This window comes from Lissotriton helveticus, chromosome 2_1 (genome assembly GCF_964261635.1).
Source record: "Lissotriton helveticus chromosome 2_1, aLisHel1.1, whole genome shotgun sequence".
Lineage (NCBI taxonomy): Eukaryota > Metazoa > Chordata > Amphibia > Caudata > Salamandridae > Lissotriton > Lissotriton helveticus.
Window position 1 is genome coordinate 447,562,122 of NC_136059.1, and position 12,252 is coordinate 447,574,373.

The 12,252-nt window shown below is 42.4% G+C and overlaps 1 protein-coding gene across 1 annotated transcript in view; it reads right to left on the reverse strand.

The window, feature by feature from the left end:
• Positions 1–12,252, reverse strand: part of LOC144818040 (chondroitin sulfate proteoglycan 4-like) — a 538,246-nt gene that overhangs the window by 125,067 nt on the left and 400,927 nt on the right. The window contains exon 9 of the mRNA XM_078675076.1: positions 11,639–11,822. Within this exon, the coding sequence (XP_078531202.1) occupies positions 11,639–11,822 (184 nt within the window). The remainder of the gene's footprint in view (positions 1–11,638; positions 11,823–12,252) is intronic.

Here is a 12,252-nt window from a genome sequence, read left to right on the forward strand (position 1 = left end):
CGCTGCTCTCCTCCCCTCACGCTGCCTACGTCTGCTCACACGCTCTGTCCCCGCAGCTAGCTTTACAGCCCAACGTGAGGCCGATCCAGAGACTCCACCCCTAATGCATTGGATTGCATTGCAAATGCTTGTTATTTACTTGTACTATTGACACAGAATATTTTGTTTAATGTTAACCGCATCCAGGCAACTATTACCAACTCGGGGTTCTTCTATGAAGCATTACTTTCATGATTGTGATGTCCTCGGGACTCGTTGTTGTAACCAGTCTTGATTTATTTTGTTGTGTATTTTTGGGACTTTTTAAAGGTGGCTCTTTGCCTGTGCACCTTACTGAATGAGGGCTGTACATTTCTCTACTTTTTACTCAGAGGCTTTCTTTATTGCAGCTAAATAGGCAAGTGAAAAGCAATAAAGGCCTTGTTCAGGAATACTGTAGCACAAACAAAAAACGTTTTAAAACATGAAACTGATGCTCATTCATAAATGTTTAATAAAGAATTTAGTTTCGTGTGTGTTTAACATTGCGAGGTAAATGCCGTTTTAGTACTAACGCAGCTGTTCACACGGCCCGAGAGAGCTTTTTTTGCTTTGGTCGAATGCCACGAATTACTGCATAATCGTGTTTTATTTAGCTAACATGTTTTTGGTACCCTTCATAGTACATGGGTAGTGCAGCTTGCCGCTTTGCCCATTCTAAATAAATATTTTAGTCTGGGTATTTTTTAACGAGTACACGTGCAAGTTTACGGCCCAGATAACTTAGAAATGGGTGTATTTATTGCCAATCTCTGGGGCTCTGTGCACTAAGACAGTCGGTAGTACTGTAATGTTAAATATCAGATGACTAAATCTGTTGAAAAGTCTTCCAGTTGTAGGTCGATTGATTTAGCCACCATTAGTACTTTCCAAATGAGCCCAAATTGTACTCCTTCAAAAGGCAATTTGATATTTTTTCTGAATTAAAGTATTTGATGCTGCAGAGAAGTAATTTCTAAAACAGTATCGCTAGCCACGTATTTGAGAGTATGTGTGTTTCAACAGAATGTGGTACTGACAGTTTACAGTACGGCGTACTCTCAAAAATACATCAAAGGTCGAAAGTTTGAGCATACTGTTTAGAACAAATGGGGACCTATCTATAATCCTATCCCCGGCCAGTATGCCTCAGTAAAGCCTAATATGTAACAGTTACTCATCTGTCTTGAAAGCTAGTCCTGAACACGTTTGTCTTCTGTGTAGTTGTATATCTCCTGTATTCGGGCGTCATTTTACCATGCTGGGAGTGGGAAACATTCCAGCAATTTGTCATAGAGCAACATCTTCATATCTTGAATACATTGCAAAGTAAACTAGAGTGTGGAAGAGCAATTGATTTCATTTCTTTGTTTAGGGTAATTTATATATTATGTCTCTTGTATTGATTTTTTAAAAATGATTTCCATATTTTGCTTGAACGGTAGTAAAGCATTGTTTTAACGAGGTCCCCAGGGTTGCTGAAGTTGGGTAGGGCTTGACCTACTTTAAAGGGACCTTTCAGTGGATCTGTTCCACATGAAATAAGGAAGATATTGTTCTTGCACGCTTGATGTTTATAAAACCTATTATACGGGTGTCTCTCTGTAATTATGATTGTGCTGCACTTTGCATAGGAACGGCAGCGATAATCACGTGGGCCTCTTTTTGACAAATGTGGATGAACAGTCTAAAAAATGTAATTTACTTTCATATGAGCCTTTAAATTTGTGTTCAGATTTCTTAAGAGGAGGGGAGTTGTTTGAGAAGAGATGTCCGAAAATGCAATTTATTTTTCCAAATATAAATTACCATAGGTACAAATTGTTGCAGCTTTATAAGATGATAGTGGAAGCATTTGGATGCAATTTGGCCTGAACGCAGGCACACTTTTCAAGCAACTCGATGCACATCCTGGACTACATATTTTGAGAAGAATGTCATAGTAACATATAAAGCAGGGATGCAAACTCATATTCACTTAAAGTGCTTAGGTAGTAAGACAAGGAACCTAGTCTCAGGTTTAAAATAAAAATACTTTGCTCTGTACTTGTAGAGCTCAGATAATGGATGCACAGATGCCAGATAGAATATTTTATCATATCAAGCTTGCTATGATGCATCTGCCCCCTGTTCTGTGTTCTTAGCTGCCATGGGTGCAAGACCGGACCATGCAGTTGGTTTGACCTCAAATGACTGCAAACTTGTAAAAACAGCCTTGAAGTAAAGCCACACAAAAAGCTACTGACCAAAGTGGAAAGCAGTCCCACAAAGCCAAAAGGGATTTTCTTTCTATGCTGGTTTCCAAAGGAAAAGTATTTAAGTGTTTGTCAATTCAATGGGGTTTATGGTAAGACTAGCTAAGCACAAAACTGTCTTTATTACTGGTTATCTGCATTAATTAGGATGAGTCTAGGCGGCACAGTCGCTGCTCTGCGAGGCATGCTGTATTAGAGTATGTACATGAAGCTCTGCCCACTCTCCGCCCATATTTTTCATTGGCTTGTGTCATTGTCCTTTGTAAACGCTGGCTTCCAATTCGTTAATAGGCTTGTTAGTCCCTCCCTAGTACCGCCTTGTCTTTATTTGTAACCTCCCATGAGGACTGGCCCTTTTACTTCTGTTACACAGTATGTCTTATTTAGTCTGTAAGCACTATTTTCTTTAATGAGTTTCTCTTACTGCAGGCACAACATGCTTTCCCGCAACATTCAACGCAACATGAGCGCTTTCTCTTTCCAAGTAGCCCGGGACAATGGTAGCAGCTTCTTGCAAGTGAAATAGGTCTGGCATTTACAAGAGTTTGAGCTATTGGCATTGTAAATGACAATGCCTTTTATTTATCCGTTTTGGACAGGCATTGCCATTTACAATGCCAATAGCTTAAACTCTTGAAAATGAGAGACCTATTGCATTGCAAATGCTTGTTATTTTATGAGGAGGGGGTGTGCAGCCCCCATCTTGAGGCTTTACAGACCTAGGAGTTCATCCAGAGAGCCTAATATGGTTACCCGGGTGACCACCTGGGGCAACCACAAAATGCTGGTCCCACCGGGGAAGTAAAATGGCCCCCTGCAGCCCCCCTGTTTCTCCAGCATGTACCCATCCTGGGTGCATCTCGAGCTGGCCTTGCTCCTGGCTGACAGAAGCAAGTGTTTTTCACTGCTCGTGCAGGGCAGGAACAATCCCTGCTTGTAAGGGTGCAAGCAGGGTAATAAATGGCTGCTGCAGAGACCGCCAGATGGGAGCAAGCAAGTTTCCCTGCCTGCGCTCTTGTGGGCAGCGAAACAGTGCCCCAGGAGTGGGCTATCCCTGGAGCCTTTCAAGTCTCGGGGAGGGGGCCTGCACCCCCTTCCCCATTAAATGTATGTATCGCCCTAGGAGGATGGGGTCCTTAGGTCTTTAATGCGCACACTCCCTTTCCCATTAAATATACATGACTGATTCCAGGGGATGGATACCCTAGGGCCTACGTGCCAACTCTACTTTAATTTATAATCAGCAATGGGGGATGGCATCCCCAGGCCTCAGTGAGCCTCAGGGAGGGGGACGCGCACCCCCTTACCTTTAATTTATGTGTATTCCTTGGGGATGGGATCACCAGACCTCCGAGAGGGGTGCTGCATGCACTCTCCACTTTAAAATGGTTTGTGCCACGCCCCCACCTCTCCCTCACCGGGCCTGACCCACCTCAGAGGTTAATATTTTTAAAGCACGGGCACCAGTGTATTTTATTTTATTTTGCCACAAACTCCTGGATCCACTGTGAATATCCAGCCATTTCCCTCTAGGACCCCCCATCAAGCCTAGGTGGGAGGGAATCCCTACCTTGCCCCTTTTATCTTTTTTTCCTTTTTTCCTCCATGAGTTGGGACTGAATCCCAAGTCCTAAGGAGACTGCCACCACATTGTTGTTGATGTGGTGGCGGCCAATCAGATCTCCTTAGGATATCTCTCGGCTCCGCGGATCCTCCACAGCATTAAACATACTATTTCTTTGAGCCTTAATTGCTCCAAAACTACTGAACGGATTTACACAAATCACAACAAGCTCGCTTTCTGGGCCAAGATCTAGCTTTCTGTCAAATTTGGTGCAATTCTGTTAAGCAGTTTTTGTGGTATCCCTGTTCAACTTTCCTATGAAAAAATGAATGGGGAAAACGTGTTTTGGGACCCGCACATTTTTTCTGCCTAAGTTTGACAGATCACCACGAAACTTTCCAAGAAAGAGCTGAGTTGGGTGAGACTTTTTTTGGAAGTTCCTTGAAAATTCGTCAAACAGTATCAAAATTTCAGATGTTCTAAGCAATCAAAAAAATGCTTTTCCTCTGGAAGCACCATCGTAACTATAACTATGTAATTACATTTTACCCAGTAGCAGGCGCCACTGGGTAGTTCTAGTTAGGATCAGGTTTTCATAGGAAACGCCCAATCCTGTTGCTAATATCTCTGGCACCGTTTGATGGATCTACACGAAACGTATAAAAAAAAGTGCCACTTTTTGGCTAGTTTGCGCATGGAAAGTTTTAGCATGATCCGTAACTTGAGAGCAGAGAAAAAAAAGGGGTCCCAAAACGCATTTCCCCATTCAATTTTCCATAGCTACAGCTCGAACGGCTAAATGGATTTACATCAAATTTGACAGAAAGCTAGATCTTGGTCCAGCCTCCCTACCAGAGCATAATTAAGCTTTGGGAACCCCATCCCTGCAGGCCAGCATGATTTAAAAATAGAAGGGCAGCCACAACCCCCCCCCTCCCATGAGCCTAAAAAGGCCCGAGTACCCCATCCCCTGCGGCTGAGTAATTAATGAAGGGAGTGGGTGCACAGCCCCCTTCCCTGAGCTTAGTAAAGCCCTGGAGAAACCATCCCTCAAGGCCGTAATGTAAATAAACGGGAGGAGGGCCGCATCGCCCCCCTCCCCAAGCCTTAAAGAGGCCGCAGGGACCCTGTCTGCCAGGGCCGTCAGACTCAGTAAAAGGGAAGAGGGGCACATGCCCCCCACCTCCCTGAGCATTTAAAGGCCCTGGACCCCATCCTCCGGGGCCGGCGCAGTGACTGTCTTGGGGAGGCCAATCCTAGGCCACAATAGTTTCTCTACCCACACTAGCAAAGGCAGGGAAACTTATGTTTGCTCCAGTCTGGTGGGAGCCTTTCTAAATTTTCAGCCAATCACGCGCAAACATAGAAGTCTGCTTCCACCTGGTGGGGGCTATAAAAATGCTCCAGCCGGGAGGCAGCAGACTTATGTTCCATATGACTATCCACACTCCTGCAGGCAGGGAAACAAAACACATATGCTCCCGCCCAAAGGGAGCGCACAGAAAACTGTTGCTCCCTCTGGGCGGGAGGCTCTCGCACCATGCCCCTAACATGTTTCCCTCGCAGCTTCCAATGTGTGGAACGTGTGTTACCCGGGTGAACTCCAGGGCACCCACCTATTATAAAGAGGAGCCCCAAGGAATTGGGTTCCCGGGTCGGGATGGCTCGGGCAGGGTACATAGTGCCCCCTCAGCTTTTAGATAAGGTAGGGCCCTGGGGGGGAATGGAATGCCCAGGGCTTTTGAAGGCTCCGGGAAGTGTGCTGCATCGTCCCCTCCACTTTTAAATATGATATGGCCTCAGGGATGGTTTCCCATAGGCCTCTTTAGGCTCGGGAGGGGGAGGGGGCTCCATCCACCTTATTGTTGAATTTGGCCTCGAGGGATGACCGCCTGCTAATTACCCCACATATTATATCACTCATGACCTCTTACATGAAATCAATGCTAATATTAATGCAACATTTGCAATTAAATGATTGATGAGAAAACTATGCATTAATGGGGTGTGAGTTATAGTTACTTGAGATAACTATAACCGGAGAATTTATGTGTGTTTTTTTAGTTTAAAACGTTACGTTTTTATTGAACATTTCACCTAACTATATTATCCTTTAGTCTTTTCAGTGAAAAAAAATGTATATTAGTTAGTAACATCTGCTTGTGGCATATAGTGCTGTAGATTAACATGCTCTGCATACTCCTGCCATCTAGTGTTGGGCTCGGACGTGTGCAACTTGCTTTCTTTGAAGAAGTCTTTTGAATCACAAGGCAGTCACAGCTCCTATTACTGGTAATATGCATGGGCATCAGATCCATTGTTAGATTGTTTTTCCCATGCAGTGGGTGAAAAGGAAATGGAGAAGAGAGAAACAAAAGATGACCATGCAAAGATCCATCTGCTACAACCCGAGGCTTCCAGGGAGAAAGGGTGGGCACATATGATTCTACAGCACCAGATTCTCAAACAGATTTTTACATGGTTATTAACATTTTCCGTACATGGCATATGTAGCTGTAGATACACAAGCTCTTCATAGACTGTAAAACAGTTCTCCCCTAAGCAGTGGCTAGAGGGAGGATGCTATGGCGGTTCCTGTCAATGCGGTTTACAGTTTGGTGCAGGACTCCATCAACTTAACGGAGCCCTGCACCAAACGTTTTTCTATTTTTTTTCAAAAAGTGGGATTTTATTTTTGAAAATAAAAAATAAAATGCTACCCTTGCTATGGAAGTCCTCTCTTATGTCGAGGGGGGCATTAAGCAGTTTTCACTGCCCTTTACCGCCAGGGTTTTCCTGGCAGTAACAAGCAGTGAAAACAGACCTCTTAATTAGGTGGCTGGAATTGGAGGTCTGCCTCTGGCAGCCCTTTCTCCATAGAGCTGTCAGAGAGGCTTATTCATGGTGTAGATGGTTTAGACTTCCTCGTGAATAAACCTAAGATCCACCCACTTTTAAATTTGGAGAACGGACCATTACCATGGCGGTATGTATACTCCGTCCCTTTTGTGACGGGTATACATACATACATACATACCATCAAGATATGAATTAGGCCCTATGCCTTGGACTGCTAGTTTGAAATGGTCGATGTGCTCAGGGACACAACGGGGAACAAATCATATCCATTTGGCCAAATGGCAAACCTGCGTTGTAGGTCTATGTGCCTCCTTGAGGATGGTCATACACTCAGGTGTCAGACTGAGGTAGCCAAACTCTACGACTTCACGAGCCAAATTGTGAAATTGAGGTGAAAGTAGGCATCTTTCAGGTCGAGTGCGGTAATGAAGTCACCGTGCTGTAGTAGAGGGGTGACATCCTGGAGCGTTACCATGTGGAAGTACTCCAACAGGATACGATCATTGCGGGGCCTGAGGTCGAGTATAGGCTGCAGTGATCAGTTCTTCTTGGGGATAACCAAGTATAGAGAGTACACTCCTTTGCCATGTTGATTTGGTCCACAGGATCTAGGGCTCCCTTGCAAATCGAGAGCCTCTACTTCCTCCTAAAGGAGGCGCTGGTGTTCTGGGGAGAGGATGTGTCTGCGAGGTTGGATATTTGGTGGGGTTGCAGTGAGTTCTAAGCAGTAGCCCTGTCGATTTGAGTGCACCGAGAAACAAATGGAGTCTATTACAGGTGTTGGTGAAGAAAAGTGCAGCTGTGTTGGCCTTTTAATGGAGTAATGTCAATTTTAGCCTCTTGATTTCTGATGCAGGCCTCTCTCACTAAATGCTCATCACCTCAGGACTCCACCCTCCTATTGTCTTAAAGGGACCATGTAGTGTAGAGAACAAACTGTTCTCTTTTACCAGTCCTGCATCTCTAACAACGGCCAGCAACACAGGCTTTTGAGAATATTTGATGACGTTGGCTGAGGCTTTGAGATCTATTGTGACATCCTTCACGGATGGCCGGTTTAAGATTTACAAAGTGTTATGCATCAAGGGATCACTGTATCACTACAGATGGCGCAGTATGTTGCATACATAGCCTTTCCTCTCTGTGAGTGAAGATCTCTGCACATGTTCATTGTCTATGACTGTAGCCCCTCTTACATATGTCTGAATCTGTCATGATCTATAACGATCGGAATGCCAACATTTATAACTTAAAAGTTAATTGTGAGAGCTTTTCACAGCACTTAGTTTATCTTTCTAATTATTTGTGTTATGCAAGAATATATATTGTTTTTGCAATCTAAACACACACTCAAGGGCTTTAGAGAATTAATGCTTCCAGTTTTGTTTTTGATGCTATATTTTATTGTTATAATATGGCTAAAAAAATAATCAAATTTTCTAATAGATGGCAGCTTGGCAGGAAATAAATTGAGAGTGGCTAGACCCGTATCTGGAAAAACGGGTTAGTGACATACTGATATGCACAAAATCATTATAATTGACAACATTTGTAAATGGCACTGTACGAGCTTGCATTGATAGCCTGCAGATCTTTGGTGCAATCTTGCTCGCTCGTACCCACCAAATACCTTGCCTAAAGGAAAACTGAGAGAATAAGAGGGAGATATGATGGGAAATATCAAAACAATAGTAACGGAAGAGACAAGGGATGATATGATAAAGGTATGAATTGCATACCCATTTTATTAATGTTGCACTAATTATAGAATTTATATCTTTAGTGATGTACTTCCTGTGAGATCACCAGGATCAAAAGTCACATGGCATCACTGCCGGGAAGACATTAAAGGCAATATGATGTTACTTCCTGTGATATCACTGAGTTCAAAGGGCATGTGATGTCACTTCCGCTACCCCTGGTATTTTGGTGAATCGACACTCATGGCACTAGGTAAAATCTGTATGTTACTGGAATATATAATTTAGAAGCACTTTTTATTTTTAACCTACATTTATATATGCATTTAGTGGCAGCCTATATTATACTGTGTGCACTGCTCATTTAAAATAATTATTTAAACATTCACAGTGCTTTCAGGGATCTCCTAGCACTAAAAAATACACAAGTCACTTTTCCCGACTACACCAAACAGGATTACATTCTGTGGACCTCTGATTGCACACTTATACATCTGTATAAGTGTGCATTAACCAATATAGGTTTCATGACATACAATATAACATTTTCTACTGATTAGTTTAACTTTTATTTATTTTTCAGTTAAGATGTGCATTATTTTATGTGTAGTTACCTGATGGTGAGAGGTTAACAAAAAAGTCTACAGTGGTCGGCATAGCTAAAGATGGTAGGGCCGGGAGCAGGGGGGGGGGACATAAAGTGCCACCTCAATGTAGCACACCTAGAGGCAATCACATAAAGACCATAGTGAATATATAGTAGAATGTAGAAAATAGAAAATAAATGCATTAATAAAATAGTGGGGTAGGGCCTCTCCTTCAATTTGTCTGTAAAACTGAACTTTTGGCCTGAGCTTTTGTCCTGCATTTTGACCCTTTGTCCTGAATATTTTACAGTCCAGTCCAGAATTTGCCTCCATGTCAGTTTGACACCCTAGACCAGAGTGACGTCTTTTTGCTGTGTGAATTTTTTGTGGATGTCTGCTTTACTATTATTTTTTTTATTTCGTTATAAGCATATTAGAAAGTCAAAAAAGAAGGGTCCAGGATTTTTTGTCTCACATCAGGCTTAAGACTCAAGTAATGTTCAACAGTACACGCTTCATGGAAAAGCAAGGTAATATCTGTGAGCATATAAACTACTCAGAGCCTTTCCTATACTGATGATCTGGTAGTATACATTGATTCCATTACTAGTCATTCTGTGAAAGACCTGCCAATTTAGAGCAGCTAAAGAATCTCACAGAAACCAGTCATAGCAGCTGAGTAGACCCATCAAACCTGCTTTCCTAATGTAGAGGATGAGATTCCATAGACTTTTTCTGACTAAATCTATTAATTTGCATACCTTGTAGGGAGGTGGAATAGTAATGACGAGGGAGGATTCTTCGCAGAGCTGATTGCAATAATCATGTAAAGAATTAATTCTTTAAAAAGGGTCATAACCAAGGGATCTACATTTCTTCTCTTGCCAGGTCTACTGATTTGACAGAGGCAGTCACATGAAGTAAGTTTCAAAAGAACTAGAACCAATGACATCAAACAACGAGATGAGGAACAAGATTGAAGAGTTACTCAAATGTTCTATGTCTGTAACTGTGCTGATGTGACCACAATCTTAAGCGTATTTACAGCTCTATTGCAGATCTATCACAAGTGGAATCTCGCTGTTTGAAGACAAAGAAAATCCTCTTTCTTTTTGCTCTTTCTGGTGGAGCAATGTTTACCCTATAGGTTTACAAGTGACAGGTTTTATGCTTCTGAGTGTGAAGTAGGAACTGTCTCCAGGACTGAAACCTCTCAATTTTAGGATGAGGTTGTATAAGTAGAGGATATAATGCTTGTGGGGGGGAGTGGGGGGACTCTAAGAAGTTTCATAGTAGATCTCAATTAGATTTGACTGGAGGCATTGCACTGTTGACCCATTTGATGGTTGAAAAAAACAAACCAGGAAGATCTTCTCTTCAGTTAGTGCATTTTCTAAAAAACAGGCCAGAGCTATACCACAGATGAACTGCTTCCCTATCTATCAGAGTGATCAATGACATCTCTCGACAAACGGCTATTTGCTCACAGTGCAACTGCCAGAGAGAGTACAAAAAGACATAGGAGGCATTTGTCATTCAATAACCTTTTCACACTGTAGGTGGAAAACTTGTCAAGGAGAAGCTAGACTGTGACTGAGTAATATTCTCTGATGAGTCCCAAGGTGGAAATGTAGCCTTCCTTCATGGAAAATGTTTCACAGGTGTCTACGCTTAATAGTTGTGGATTAAAATGTACACAGGGCGTATTACGATAGAGCGTGGTTGCACCGCATTGGAATGGCTGAAACACCCACATGCTTGAGTTGTCTAGGGTCGGAAGGTACATTTTATCATAAGGTTTGTGAGTGCTCCGAGATTCAAATGTATTGGATGACTCTGATGGGGGAGATGGAGAGTGTCCTGGGGGCAGAGATCCCACTTACCCCCTTGTTTGTCCTGTTGGGCATATCCACAGATATTGAACTCCCTAACCCTGGGTTGGTCCTGCTGCAGCTGGGGTTGATGATCGCAAAACGGGAAGTAGCCAGGAAATGGGGGGCAGCAGAGGGACCATCTCTTGTTGAGTGGAGAAAGAGCATGGACATGTGTATGCTAGGTGAGAAGACAACATACAAGGCACGGGGCTGCCCCAAAAAGTTTTGGAAGATATGGAAGCCTTGGCTTGCACACTATGGACTCTCGCTGTCTGACTCACAATGATTCCACAGGGCCGGATATGTGGCTGGAGGGGTGGGACGGGCTACACAATAATGCTCCGACACATGATAGCATTGTTTGATTACTCTTTACTGCTGATTGGACACACTGCTGCTGTTTATCGAAAAATGCTTTTGTATCTAATTAGTATTCATTGTTGTTTACAGTGAAAGGAAGGTAACAGTCAAGTTTTTTGGGATTCTTGCCCCACAGTTAAAAAGTCCCACCTACAAAAACAATTACATTTAGAAAAGCTAAGAAGATTTTATTATAAAATTTAGAAATGTTAGACGTTTGTGGCAATAGCTGAAGTTGCTTGGAGAGTCAAAAATGAGACTTGAAGTAAAATACAATGTACTAACTCAGTATTTGTTGCTAATTTCTAGACCATAGGTAAACTAAAAGAGAAAACACACAGTGTAAGTATGCTATTTCAGAATCTATACTACTTTAGAGACACGCCATATATGTAAAAGAAGCTGTGCAATGCTGCCTTACCTGTATTTGCCTGAAGTCGACTTTGTCTCTCAGGTCCAATGGCGTCATAAGAAATGGTGATCTGAAAGACTTGGGCAGCAAGAAATGCAGGTGGTGATGCAACAGTAAACGAGAAGGAGTCCTCTTCGCTCCATGCCATATGCTCGCTTATTATGTGTTCATACATAATTAGATTTTCGTTCACCTGCACAAAAAAGAGAAGACACGTTTACAATATTGTAATTCTAAAGTATAGATATATTATTCAGGTGAAATGCATTCTCTATTAAATATACGCACTTTAGCATTTTTGTCCTTTGATTGCACGAAATGCAATGGTATAAAATCCCGTACATCAAAGGGAATCATGAAAGATGGAAACTATTTTACGGTTGTCTAAAAAAATACGGGTTTTATCATCACACTGACAGCCCCTAAACCACTATACACAGCTTTAGCATTGTCAAAGTTATCAGGATTAAGCAGCACGGTAAATTATGCGGCCAAAATGCAAATAATGCAGCACGTTCTCTGGCAGTATTATTTTCATCCATTTGTGCAAGGAACAACATTTCTAGTGAAATCTTCAAATGTTGCAAAGTATGTGACAAATATGGTAAATCCATATTTATATG